At 34.5% G+C, this 13,292-nt stretch overlaps 1 protein-coding gene across 12 annotated transcripts in view; it reads left to right on the top strand.

The window, feature by feature from the left end:
• Pam (peptidylglycine alpha-amidating monooxygenase) overlaps positions 1-13,292 on the top strand; it is a 307,793-nt gene that overhangs the window by 278,093 nt on the left and 16,408 nt on the right. For all 12 annotated transcript variants that reach the window (XM_070031006.1, XM_070031008.1, XM_070031014.1 and 9 more), the window contains 5 exons: positions 5,398-5,514; positions 7,481-7,553; positions 9,072-9,282; positions 9,710-9,910; positions 12,044-12,159. In XM_070031006.1, coding sequence (XP_069887107.1) covers positions 5,398-5,514; positions 7,481-7,553; positions 9,072-9,282; positions 9,710-9,910; positions 12,044-12,159 — 718 coding nt within the window. The remainder of the gene's footprint in view (positions 1-5,397; positions 5,515-7,480; positions 7,554-9,071; positions 9,283-9,709; positions 9,911-12,043; positions 12,160-13,292) is intronic.

The following is a 13,292-nucleotide window of genomic DNA, read 5'->3' as shown; positions in this document are numbered from 1 at the left end:
GTTCTTTTTTTCTTTGTTTTGTAGAGTTGAAGTTACATAAAAGAGTTGGTAAATTCAAGAACTTGCCTAATGACTGAGATTCTTAATGGGTCCTAGCTAAGTGTAATGATAAAATGTATAATTATTATAAAGATATAAGGCAGTGATTAGTCTTATAAATCAAAGAAAATACACTTTTAGCATACAGAAGACATAAATCTAATTTGTGGTAGTGAATGAAATAGATAAAACTTCCCTAATTTTTAATTGTCGCATTGTAAGTGGGATACTGGGAACTACATCTTGATAATTGAGAAAGCTGATAGTCTCTGTGGATCCAACCTGTAATTATAAAAGTCTGGCCCAGCATTAGTGTCTCATGCCTGTAAGTCTAGCTACTCTTCAAAACCAGCCCACGCAGGAAAGTCCATGAGACTCTTATCTCCAACATACTATTAGAAAACTGGAAGTCGTGCTGTGTCTTAAAGTGGTAGAGTGCTAACTAACCTTGAGCAAAAAGAGCTCAGGGACATTGCCCAGGCCCCAAGTTCAAGACCAAAAAACAAACAAACAAAAAAGGCTGATTATTTAGTTCTGTTGTTTATTTTCTTTCAGTTTCTTCATTTGCTTTTTCATAATTTACTATTACCACACCAAAAAGTAGAATAACAAAATAAAAAATGGATAATCTTCAAACTCTTATATTACTAGAAAAAGAATGTAAGTATAGATGCAAAAACAAAAATTGTATTGTGGCAGCAACATATGGATTATTTTATGCTTTGGTAAACTATGTTGCTCATGTGCCTATTCATCAGTTACATTTTCTTTTGACCAGATTTACTCAGGTCTATGGGTGTTACCTGTTTATCTTTCTTCCTTATCACATCTTCTTTTTTTCCCCCTTAAAAGCCAAGCCCAACATTTCTGTGTAACTCAGAGCTACCAGTGAATAATTTATCTTTGTAAATATTTGAGTGTCTGGAGAAGTTAGCTAGAGCCATAAGAAAAGGTTTACACAGTTCAATGTTTGTCCTGAGGGAGTGTTACTATTTTATTTTCTCCCTTCCAATAAGTTATATAAGAATATTTCCCCCCAAATTATATGATCAGAGATTCAAGGCTGATCATGAATATTTAAGTGAATAATAATACAGAGAAAAGTAGCAATAATTTTCCAGAGTTGTAACAGTGGGGAAACTACTGCCCTGTGGAAAACCAGTAGCAAGTAAATATATCATGGTTCATCATTGGGCAAAGAAGAATGTTATAAATAGATTTAAGTGTGCTGAGACCTTGTATGCAGCAGTTTATGTGGATATGCAGGGAGCCATGGAACTGCTATTGCAATCAACTGTTAGCAGTATCACAGCACTACAAACAGAATAGACCACAGGTATGAACTAAACAGATTGGTAGTACTCAATTCTAGGTAAAAAACAAATAGAAAAGTAATATACTAATATGTTTGTTGATCAAGCAAATAAATCATTAAGAATAAAAAAGGAAAAGAAAAATTGAAATATGAAGCAATGGGCCTTATCCATGCTGGTGTCCTAGTTGTGATATTGTATATACTTTTGCAAAATGCTACCATTGTGGGAAATGGAGAACAGTGTACATGAAAATCTCTGTCACTTCTTATAACTGCATGTGAGTCTACAATTACCTCAATTCAATTTTCTAACTTTCAATGGTCAATGAACACATAATTTTATTATTTAGGTAGACATTTACTAAGCAGTGAAGTATACCAAAATAATGAGGATCATAAAATGTGAACCTTACAAGAAATAATGAAAACAGGGGCCTCATCTTATTACATGAGATCACACTGTCTTAGATTAGCTAAACTGTACTTATCTAATGTAATAATTAAGTTGGGAAAAAAGATATGGATAATTTAATTCAGTATGTTTGATTTCTAGGAGAATAGTTAAAGTGTTTAAAGAACTTCTCATGGAAAATATTTTAAGATATAGGATAAATTCCTTGGCATTCATGCTAGCAACAATGAGTGACTATACATATGCCCTTTACCCACTCCCATGATTTCATATCTTATATTTTCTTACTGTGGTGTGATCTAACAAAACTTCACATTTCAATTAATAATTAATATATCACTTTGTCTTGCTAGTGGAGTACTGCTATTGCATAAATGTATGTATTTTCATAGATACTGCAGTGGGGTTTTAACTGCACATAAAAGCATATGTAAACAGTTTTACTTAAGTTTTAGTTGACAAAACTGAATCAATATTTTGTGCTCAATTGAGTGCATCATTAATGAGGTCTACTTCAGGGACTTATTGTTATCTTTTAGGAAAAATATACCTCACAGGCTGTTAAGAGTCAATAAGATCAACTAATTGTGTGAACGTGGCAGGAGAATATACCTTACAATATTTTGATCTCCTACCGGGACTCTTCATCAGTTCCATAAAAATACCAATAACTGATGAATGGATCTATGGCAGATGTGAGCAATCTGCAGCTTCCGAAACTACAGATATATCTCAACAAATAATATTATTCAGATAATTTTGTATATACAGTTAACTTATAAAACAATAATAATACTCTTTGTATGTCCCTTCCCCACAGTCTAACCCCTCTTTTCACTGTATTTGATGTTGGTATAATTTGGGGAGGGGAAGGGGAAAAACAAAATGTTTAAATAGGGATACATGTGGACCCATTGCAACCATGAGATGTACAAGACACTATGTTGAAAAACGAACTTTACAATTTAGGTGGGGGGGGAGTATAGTTGTGGAGGTGGGAGGGAAGGGATGGTAGGGGAAAAACAAAGGAGAGGCAACAATGCTTGATAAGAAAGGTACTCATTACCTTGATCATGTAACTGTAACCCCTCTGTACAGTATTTTCACAATAAAATCTTATAAAAATTAGATAAAATAATAATAGTCTTTTCACAGATTTTCCTGATGCTATAAAGGAAGTTGTCTTTCACAGAAATGTTTTTTGGCCAACCATTGATTTCATTGGGATTACAATGTGTGTGTGTATGTGTATAGCTGTCACAACTATGTGTTGATGAAGTACTTTGCTTTTGAAAATTTAAATTACTCTCCCATGCTTCAGACTTCTCTCTCTTATCAGCTGAGATAAAAGTTTATTGTCATTTGCCCTATTCACATATGCAATAGTCCTTCTGATTTATGGTTTATAGACTCAGTTACTGGCAGTAACCAGGACCCAAAAGTTTTAAAAGGCAAATTCCAGAAATAAGAAGGAAGTTCCAGAAATAAAATCTGCACTAAATTTGTAATCGAGTGCAGCTCTGATTTGCATAATGAACTCTTCCTCCTCAACAGAAAATGAATCATCTTTTATACAACAGATTCTCTACCTCTCAGGAGTCACTTCTCAGGCATTTCCAGTACCACATTGAGATACTGTTGTGGTATCTCAGTGCTTGTGTTCAAGTAACACTTATTTCCCTTACTAATTGAGCCAAAAGTCATGAGTAGTGATGCTGGCATGTTTTTACAATATATTGTTCTGTGTTATTTTGTTATTTGTTTCTGTTATCTCTTACTGTCTCTAACAGAAACAAATCTTCATCACTGATGTAGATCATAGGAAAAAGCATAGTATACAAAAGCTTGGGTACTATCTCTGGTTTCACAAGTCTAGGAATATATCCTACAAGCATAAATAAAAACTCCTATAGTTCATGAAACAGAAAATTGACAGTGATAATCATTTGTTTGAAGTGAGGCTTAAACCTAAGATCTTGCACTTGTCAAGAGCTCTACTTCTTGAGCCACGTCCCTAGCTCTTTTTGTTTGTTTTGCTTTTCATTTTTCTTTTTTCCTTTTATTCTCCCCTTTCTTCTGTTTTCACTTTTAGTAATTTTTCAGATAGAGTGTTGCAGCTTTGCCCAGATTAGCCTTATATCACTATCCTCTTCTTAACATCTCTCCTACAGGTACCACATCCACGGTGCTTTTGAGCTAGTGTCTTGCTCACTTTTTCTATTGCCAAGACTGGCATCAGAGCTGACCCCCTTATCTTTGCCCCTCAAATAGTTGGAATTCCAGACGTGAACCACAGTACCTGGAAACAGTGGTCAATTTAGAGAAATGTATTACTAAAACTTTAAGTAAAATTTAAATTTAAAGTAAGAATATGTATGCTTCTGGTATCTAATTGTAACTCAGAAGGTACTGAGTTAAAATGCAGAAATTGTTATGTTCACCTATTTCGTTGGGATTGCAGTGTGTATATATATGTGTATACCTATCACAACTGTGTGTTGATGCAGCACTTTGCTTTTGAAAATTTAAATTACTCTCTTCTATTTCTGTAAATTAGTCTATTGTCCATTTTTACTTATGGAAAAGCTGTTAAGTAGAAAAAGTTTTACACCTCTAAGCATATTTTTGTTTCAAGAATAAATTCTGTTTTGTGCTTTTGAAACATTTTCAATGTTGTTTAAACCCTGGTGTTCAGAAAATAAGCACAGTAATATTTTTACAATCACTATGTTATCATTTAGGATGTAAAAATAGTGATATTTCTCTTATAATTTAAAAGAAAATAGCTATAGAAGTTAAAATTTTGTTCAAGCACAGCAGCTCACAATTGTAATCTTAAGCTACTTGGAAGGCAAGCCCTGGCAAAAGTTCACAAAACCCCATCTCAACTACAAAAAACTATTCTCCCAACTACTCTGAGAAATGTATACAGAAAGGTGACAGTCCAAGTTGACCCAGGCAGAGAGAGAGAGAGACAGTATCAAAAAAATAACTAAAGCAGAAAGAGCTATAGATGTGCTCAATGGGCTAGGAATGTAGCTTAGTGGTAGAATGCTTGCCAAGCATGCATGAACAGTACCACATAAACAGGAAAAGCCAGAAATGGTGCTGTGGCTCAAGTGGTAAAATGCCAGCCTTGAACAAAAAGAAGCTTAGTGACAGTGCCCAGGCCCTGAGCTCAAACCCTAGGACTGGCAAAAAGATGTTTCTCAAGTGGCATAATGCTTTCCTAGTCAACACAAGGCCCTAAGTTCAAACCCTAGTTATCCAAAAAAAAAAAAAGTATAAAGCTTGAAGAGATTTTTTTTAAAAAAGATTTTAGTTACTCCAGCATTTCTCAATCAACATGCTGCAAACCCTAATGCAGATTTTAACTCTTCTAGGAAAGTCTTACCAAAGCGAAGATTTGGGACTGATGTGTCTGAGAGCATATTTCTTAGCAAAGTCAGTGTTGCTGCTCCCCTGACCACCTTACATGGATATGGTATATGTTATAATCCAAGAGACAGACAGTGAAATCAAATGTATCGCAGCCCTTCTTATGATCTGTATTGAGTATCTTAAGTGAGTGTTCTGAACTTGTTAAGGAGTTTCTGGCTGTTTATTTTCTGTTCTCATGTGTTTTATTTAGCTCTTTTGACAGCAAGTTTGTTTACCAGCAAAGAGGACTTGGGCCAATTGAAGAAGACACTATTCTTGTCATTGATCCAAATAATGCTGCAGTACTCGAGTCCAGAGGAAAAAATCTGTGAGTTAAATTACTTATTTGTTATTAAGGCTTTTAGTACCCTTACTGAGTCTGAAACAGAGCATTGTACAGCTACTCTAAATAAAGTATAAGTGGTTCAAAAACTTGATTATTATTAGAGTCATTGGGAAAGCTTGAAAACATTACACTCATTTAGCCATTGGCGATTCACATGGCTTTATTTGAGAATATCTAGTCAGATCTTTTACTCATTTCGGAATTGCTATTAATAGATTTCAAATATCCTTCCAATACACGTAGTTGATATAGTTATAAACTATTGGTTTTATTTAATCATTGCACATCATGTACATCTGTCATTATATCACAGTGTTTGTCATAAGCATATAAAAATAATGTATGCAATCAAATTAGCCAATATGGTTAATTTATCAATTTATAATTATGAAAATCAGATTTTGATTTGTCCTGGGGTACAGATGACACTCTGAAATCTAAGTGTTCTTCAAGCTTCAGAGAACAATCAATATACAACCTAGTGAAGTGAGTTTTTGGTCCACTATATCTGATGGCTAAACAAAAAAATTCTTCAGCAGAAAAATTACATACTAAACGCATCCTGTAGTCATTCTGTTAATAAGAATAAGAGGCTTTTGTTCTTCCCATTATTTTTGTTCTTACCATTTTTAGCTTTCCTTAGCATGCATATGTAATTTGGATTGAAAAGCCACTCATTATGTGGTCGTATTCCTAGATGGCATTTGGCAGCCAACAAATTTTTTTTTGGCTGATGTTCATGGTCATTGAAAGAAAGGGCCACCTGCTTCAGAGTCTTCTCAACCATTATAACCTGGCAGCTTCAGGAATGATGCCTATTCCATCTGCTTAACGGACAGGGCCAGCTTCTTTAAAAGTCAGGGAGCCACTGCTTTGAATGCAGCTGCTTGTGGACATGGCAATAATGATATTTGCATTTTTCTAAATAGTATTCTCAGTTGAAAAATCAAGGGCCAAATGCTAATGCCACTCCACTGTTCTATGTGTGAACCTGTCTCTTTGGAGCTGTGTTCATTAATCAAGGGCATCTTCATCCCAGAAAGGTGTGAAGAGGGAACACTGAAACACTGCTGCTAAATCAGCATGGCTAGCAGCAGGGTGCCAGTTTGAGAGCAAATCACAATCCCTTTCAACCACCAAAACAGAGGTCTAGCTCCATTATGCAAGATCAGAAGGCTACAGACTTGGCTCATGAAGAAAAAGTCTCTGGTGCCAACATCAAACAAAGCCTCAAGCTGACAGATGAAGCTTGTGATTCTCAAATGTCATTTTTTGCCAGAACTTCCTTAACTATCTTACCCATGTGTTGATTAATCCTGTCCAGGTTCCTTAAATCTGGGGGCCTCTGCCTACACAAGTTTATAACTGTCTTACATACACAATCCACACTGATTCACTAAATAAATTAAGATTCTCTAATGAGTGCTCAACTTAACACTTGTTTTGCCTGGAAATCCTTTTCTTTGTGCTTTTATCAGATTCAATAGGTACTCTTAAATCTTCTAAGTTATGTTTAGTCTTTCATATAACAAGATATTTCATTTCTTTGTAGTTTATTTAAACTGTTCAAGCTGTAGAAATCAATTGGTGTTTCTTGAGATAATTAGCTTAATTCCTATTTCTTGAATGTAAATATTTATGAGCTTAGAACCTGCTTCATTTTGATATTATTTGTATTGTTTATGTAAATAGACTACACTTTACAGTTAATATTTACAACTTTTGAGTAAGCTTCATTTATATATTTAATATGATTGATTAAATACTGTTTCAGCTTTGTCACATGGTGATCTCTATTGTAACAGGTAATCTTCATTTAATTCATTTTAGTCTTTTGTATAATAATGAAAACATGTATTTATTAATGTACATATTGTCCTGTGGATTAATTAGAAATAAAGGTATAGTTGGGGAATTCTAATCATGATAATTATTCTTGTTTTTTTAGGTTTTACCTGCCTCATGGCTTAAGTATAGATAAAGATGGGAATTATTGGGTCACAGATGTGGCTCTCCATCAGGTAATCTTCCCAGTTGGTGGTTTCAAATAGAAGGTAGCCCTGGGATTTTCTGGATCTCTTTCTTTGATTCAGTTGGTGAATAAGATGAGGGTGGAACAGCCATGTGATACTCAGTTCAGCCTGGTATAGCTAAGTATTCTGTGTTAGCATTATCCCCACCTCTGATCCTCAGACCTCAGCTCCTCCCTGCCCTAGAATGCCTGCCATATAGCTGGCCGCTCCCTCTCTTTCCTACCTACCCATGCCACTTGCCCCAGAGCTACCCACCTGGATGGGGGCAGACATGTATTGCTCCCTCTCCAGCGAAATATATGGCCCCTCTAATATACCTTATAATACTCTTTTCCCTGTGCCTGCCTGCCTCCACGTAGTCCGCTGGAATGATCATGATGGATTCTAACATTCTGTACTTCATTCCTTCTGAACAACAGAAATTCATCTCTTAGGATCTAGAAATCTGAGCTCTGTTGTACCAATATGGTAGGCTGCTTCTGAGGGTATTCTGTTGCCTTACAAACTGACAATGTCTCATTTAATCCTCAGAGGGTAGGGAAAAAATGTGCCCAGATACTGTGGGTCCCTTCTTACAAGAGCACTAATGGTTACCATGAGGATTCAACCCTTAAGACCTAATGACTTTCCAAAGGTCCCACTCTACAATACTATCACATTGAGATAAAGATTTAAACATGTACATTTTGAAGGCATAGTTACTTAGTTTATACCTGAGATTTTTCTTTCAGCAATTCTTCCTGGGGCTGAAGGGAAGCTTAGGGCCAGAAATGGAGCTTCGCTATAACACCCAGATGGGCCCTTCCTGTGTTCTTTCTTTGTTTCATTCACTTGCTATTTCTTCATTCTTGGTACTTACTTTGATTTTATCACTTGTGTTTTATGTTTTGTTTTCTAATCTGTCTCCATTATATGCAGAATGAAGCAAGATCTCTGGTGAACACATATTTTGTCTAAAAATTCAAAATTGTAAGGCATGGTGGTACACAGCTATAATCCTAGCTACTTGGGAGGCAGAAGTAGTTATGGATGGTCTCCAGTTCTAGGGCAGCTCAAACAAAATTAATGAGACCCTATACAAAAACACAAAATACAAACACATGGGACATGGCTTAAGTGGTAGAGTACTTTCTGTCACATACAAGGCCTTGTGTTCAAACTTAGGTATTCTCTCAAAAGATATAAATATATCTACATAATATTTAACTAGTTATACTTAATCTTAAATTCTTAAGTTCTTCTTTCCATAAGATAGCCTGATTAACTAAAATGTATGTAACAAAAAAAAAAAAAGAAAAGGAAACAAAGAAAAGAAAAATACCTGTATGGGCAAAGAAAGCCTAGGACTGGGAAGATTTAGTCATGAGTCACAAAACTGTTCTTTCAACAATCTTCAAACATCATCTAGGTGTTTATATTCTCATGATGTACAGATAGTCTCAGTGGGATTGTGTCAATTATAATCATGCAAAGTAGATAAGGCTTCTGTTTGTTTTTTTTTAAAAGGTGTTCAAACTGGATCCAAACAGTAAAGAAGGCCCTCTTTTAATCCTGGGAAGGAGCATGCAACCAGGCAGTGACCAGAATCATTTCTGCCAACCCACCGATGTGGCTGTGGATCCAAGGACTAGAGCCATCTATGTGTCCGATGGCTACTGCAACAGTCGGATTGTTCAGTTTTCACCAAGTGGAGAATTCATCACACAGTGGGGAGAAGGTACCTAGTGAGACTCTGGATCTCTAATCCCAACTGTTAAGCAACATCACCAGGAATCAAACTTTAGCCACTTCTCACATTCTTCTACATGTACAGTGAAGAAAACAGGGCCACTCTATATATTTAGTTGACTTAGTTACACTTCCAACACACACACACACACACACACACACACACACACACACACACACACACACACACACACACACACACACACACACACACACCATTTAAAAAGAAGAAAAAGATACTTTCTTTAAAAATTTGTCCAAATAGAAAATCTTTATTGTGTTTGTGGGAATAAACTTAGAAGCAGTGGTGGTATTTAAGGACTCCCTACCATGAACTTGGAAAATTACAAAACTGTAGAGTCACATTTTGGATGATTTCCTAAGTTGTGTAACTGTGGCTTCTTTTTGTTCTGTAGCATCTTTTGGGAGAAATCCTACACCAGGCCATTTCAGTGTTCCTCACAGCTTGGTACTCGTGCCTCATTTGAACCAATTATGTGTGGCAGACAGGGAAAATGGTCGGATCCAGTGTTTTAACACTGACACCAAAGAATTTGTGAGAGAGATTAAGCATGAATCATTCGGAAGAAATGTATTTGCAATTTCATATATACCAGGTATTTCATCATCTGTGTGTATGAGTGCTTGCACTGCATTCTTTCCTTAAAAGTATTTTATCTTGTCTTAATGTGAATTTTAATCATTTTTCTGTTAAGAGGTTAAAGATGCTTTACATATCAGATCTTAAAATATACTAAATTAGTATTTCATCATAAATCATTTCAACTCAAGTGACACTATTCCTTTTAAAGAAATAATGAAAACTCAAAAAGATTTAGCAGCTGTTTGTACTGTGTTTAAAATGTTCCCAAACATTGATTTTTTCCTTTAATTATTATCATCTGCTCTAGTTACTAAGTGATTAATACTGTCTTCATACATCAGCAACAGATGGTATATGCCTGACAGAATCAGCACTCAAAATACTTCTGTTTCATATTTATTTTTAAAAAATGGTGGCCAGCTTTTTAAGTAAGGTTTAAAAAAAATTGAGGCTTATATCTAGCTAGAGACAACAACCAATAAAATCTTGAGGCTTTCTTCCCTTACTTTCAGGTCGATTTATTTTCTTTAAGAAATTTCAAAAAGAATTCAAACGTATAAAATTAAGATACATACAATTCACATTTTAATGTAACAGTATCAGTTATCTTTAAATAATAAATATTGAACAACAAAGTATAAAATATACAAAACACTTAAAATATAAAATGTCTATACTGTGTTATGGTAGCATTGATTTTACAATTATTATTATAATATATATTTATAATATTTTTTTAAGTTCAAGTCCTGGGAACTCAGCTTCTGGGTGCTGTCCCTGAGCTTCTTTTGCTCAAGGCTGGTGCTCTCTCTACCTTTTGAGCTACAACACCACTTCCGCCTTTTTCTAAGTAATTTATTGGAGATAAGAGTCTCCTGGACTTTGCTACCCAGGCTGGTCTTGAACTTCGATCCTCAGATTTCAACCTCCTGGGCAGCTAGGATTACAGACATGACCTACCATCACCCATTTAATGGTTATATTTTTATGCTATTAGGACACACAATAAAACAATTCAAGTTACTATACCAGGAGCGAATTTGTCTTTCCCACAGAATCAACCATATGATACTCTTAGTATCAACAAAAGAGAAATTCTCTGGTTGGTTTTACCTCAAACTCAAAGAATTTTTCTGTTAGGACCAGTCATTTGCTGAAAGTGATAACAAAAATAACTATAAAAGTGTAAATATCTGGAGAAAAGAAGACATATGGTTAAAATAGAATACTATAAAAAGTTTTCTTTCTAATATCCAAAAACAGTAATTGATGTTTATTTTTCAGCATGTTATACTAAAAAATCTTTATAATCTTTGAAGATGAAAACATTTTCAACCATGGTTTAGTGTTTGTAATTTCATGGTAAAAGTGACTATACCACCTTCTTGTGCATAAAAACAAGCACTCAGCCACATAGCTATACTCACTGTACTGGTATAGTATATTCTTTAATTCATTCATTTAAGCATCTAAGTTACTATTTAACCAAATAACACTATTTCTATTATTTCAGAGAAACATTACTATACTAAGTAATACAAATTTACTACAAAGTTTATTAATGAAAAGATGATTAATTTCTTTTACTATGTGAAGAATACACCTTGGATTGTTCGATAAGCACTTCATATTTTCAAATTCCAGTTGTTTATAAAACTCAAATTATTTTTCTACATATATTCTAATTGCACTTATTTTCTTTGCATATTTCTCTCTGATTGTTCTTAGAGTGATTGTCGATAATGCATATGTTCCAAAAGATCTGCTACTCTAAAATGATTGGCTTGAATAACTTGAATTTTCCTCATTTGTATTTAGGATGCCTATATTATACATATATACATATATACTGACAGAAAGTAATAATATATATGTAATATAGTATATATTATATATATATAACTGCATATTCTTCATTTCTACTGGCTTTCTAATTTTTGTAGTAAAATGTGTTAGACCTCTAATCTATTGCTCCAGATCTAATTACTCAGTAGGCAATACTTGCTATGTGTTTTAGTTTCAATTTTTGTTGGTAATGGTAGGGAACAGATTAACCCTTAATATATTGTGTTTGTATAATATGCATGTGGAAAGGCCAGCCTTAGTCCATACTGTACTGCAAACCTAACTAGATCTTTTGTCACAGGTTTACTCTTTGCCGTGAATGGGAAGCCTTACTTTGGGGACCAAGAACCTGTACAGGGATTTGTGATGAACTTTTCCAGTGGAGAAATTATAGATGTCTTCAAGCCAGTACGCAAGGTATTCCATACACTACTTATGTTTCCAATTTTATAAGAATAAAACTAACGTTAGAATGTTGCCAATCAAATTATACTTGATTTTTAAAAAAGCAGAAGACATTACAACTTTCTTAGGTAGATTTTTGGTGGAATAGTAATATGATGTTCGATTTAGAATTAATATCCTTCTTTAATGTCTTTCAGATGAAAATTAGTATGGCATGAAAACTCTATGGTTCTTAGTAAACTTGGCATGTGATTTGACTGTAGTGAGAATGAAGATTGCTCTCTTAGACCCAGTAGAAATCTGGCTTACTTTTTTTTCTTATAATGTTATTAAACAACAAGACTTGAAAATATCACTTCCTGGAATTTAGTCCATTTCTATGGACTTGGTTTAGGCAACAGACTAAAGGCTAAGTAGCATCACAGTGGTTTGCCATTGTTTGTTCTAACAGTGCTGTTTTTACACAATGAGGCTGTGGTTCAGTGTTTCCATAGACTCTTTGTCTTCCCTGGGTATTTCTTCTGCATTGTGATTGCCAGTGACCAGAATGCTGACAGACTGCAGGAATGTGCTTGTGGCAAAACAGATATATAAAGCTTGGTCTACAAAAAGGATCTAAGAGTTATTGGCTTTATGGGGATCATAATGCAACAATTATAAGTCACTAGTCAAAGAAAATTTTGATAGTCATAATTCTCATATTCATTAAAATACCAGATTTGCTAGATTTAGGGAAAAAAATCTCTAAAATGCCTCACTATTTTGTAAGTTAGTCAGTCTGTCAGTCTGGAGTTTACCAAATTTTATTGCAGGGATATGAATTTATTACCTACTTTATATCAGGCAATATATTAGATGAGAATAAATAATTCTGAGCAGAACAGGACATAAGTCTCTTTCTCCTGAAGCTTTCCAAAAGTATAGTGTCCAAACCAAACAAAAATGTACCTGAAATAAAGGTTCTATTACCTATTTCTTTGTGTGGTTTCTTTTTGTTTTCCACAAGTAAGATTTTTCACAAGACTGTTTCATCTGAAAAGCAATAAACAATATCAGGGCATAGCAGTCATAAGAAGGGGACTCATTAAAGTGATACTATATTTTTTTCCTCTAGTGTTCAGGCACTTACTAATTATCTTCATGGT

Source organism: Dipodomys merriami, unplaced genomic scaffold (genome assembly GCF_024711535.1).
Source record: "Dipodomys merriami isolate MVZ:Mamm:240054 unplaced genomic scaffold, mDipMer1.0.p SCAF_20, whole genome shotgun sequence".
Taxonomy (NCBI): Eukaryota; Metazoa; Chordata; class Mammalia; order Rodentia; family Heteromyidae; genus Dipodomys; species Dipodomys merriami.
Note: the sequence above shows the minus strand (reverse complement) of the source record. Positions and strands in the feature narration are given on the sequence as shown.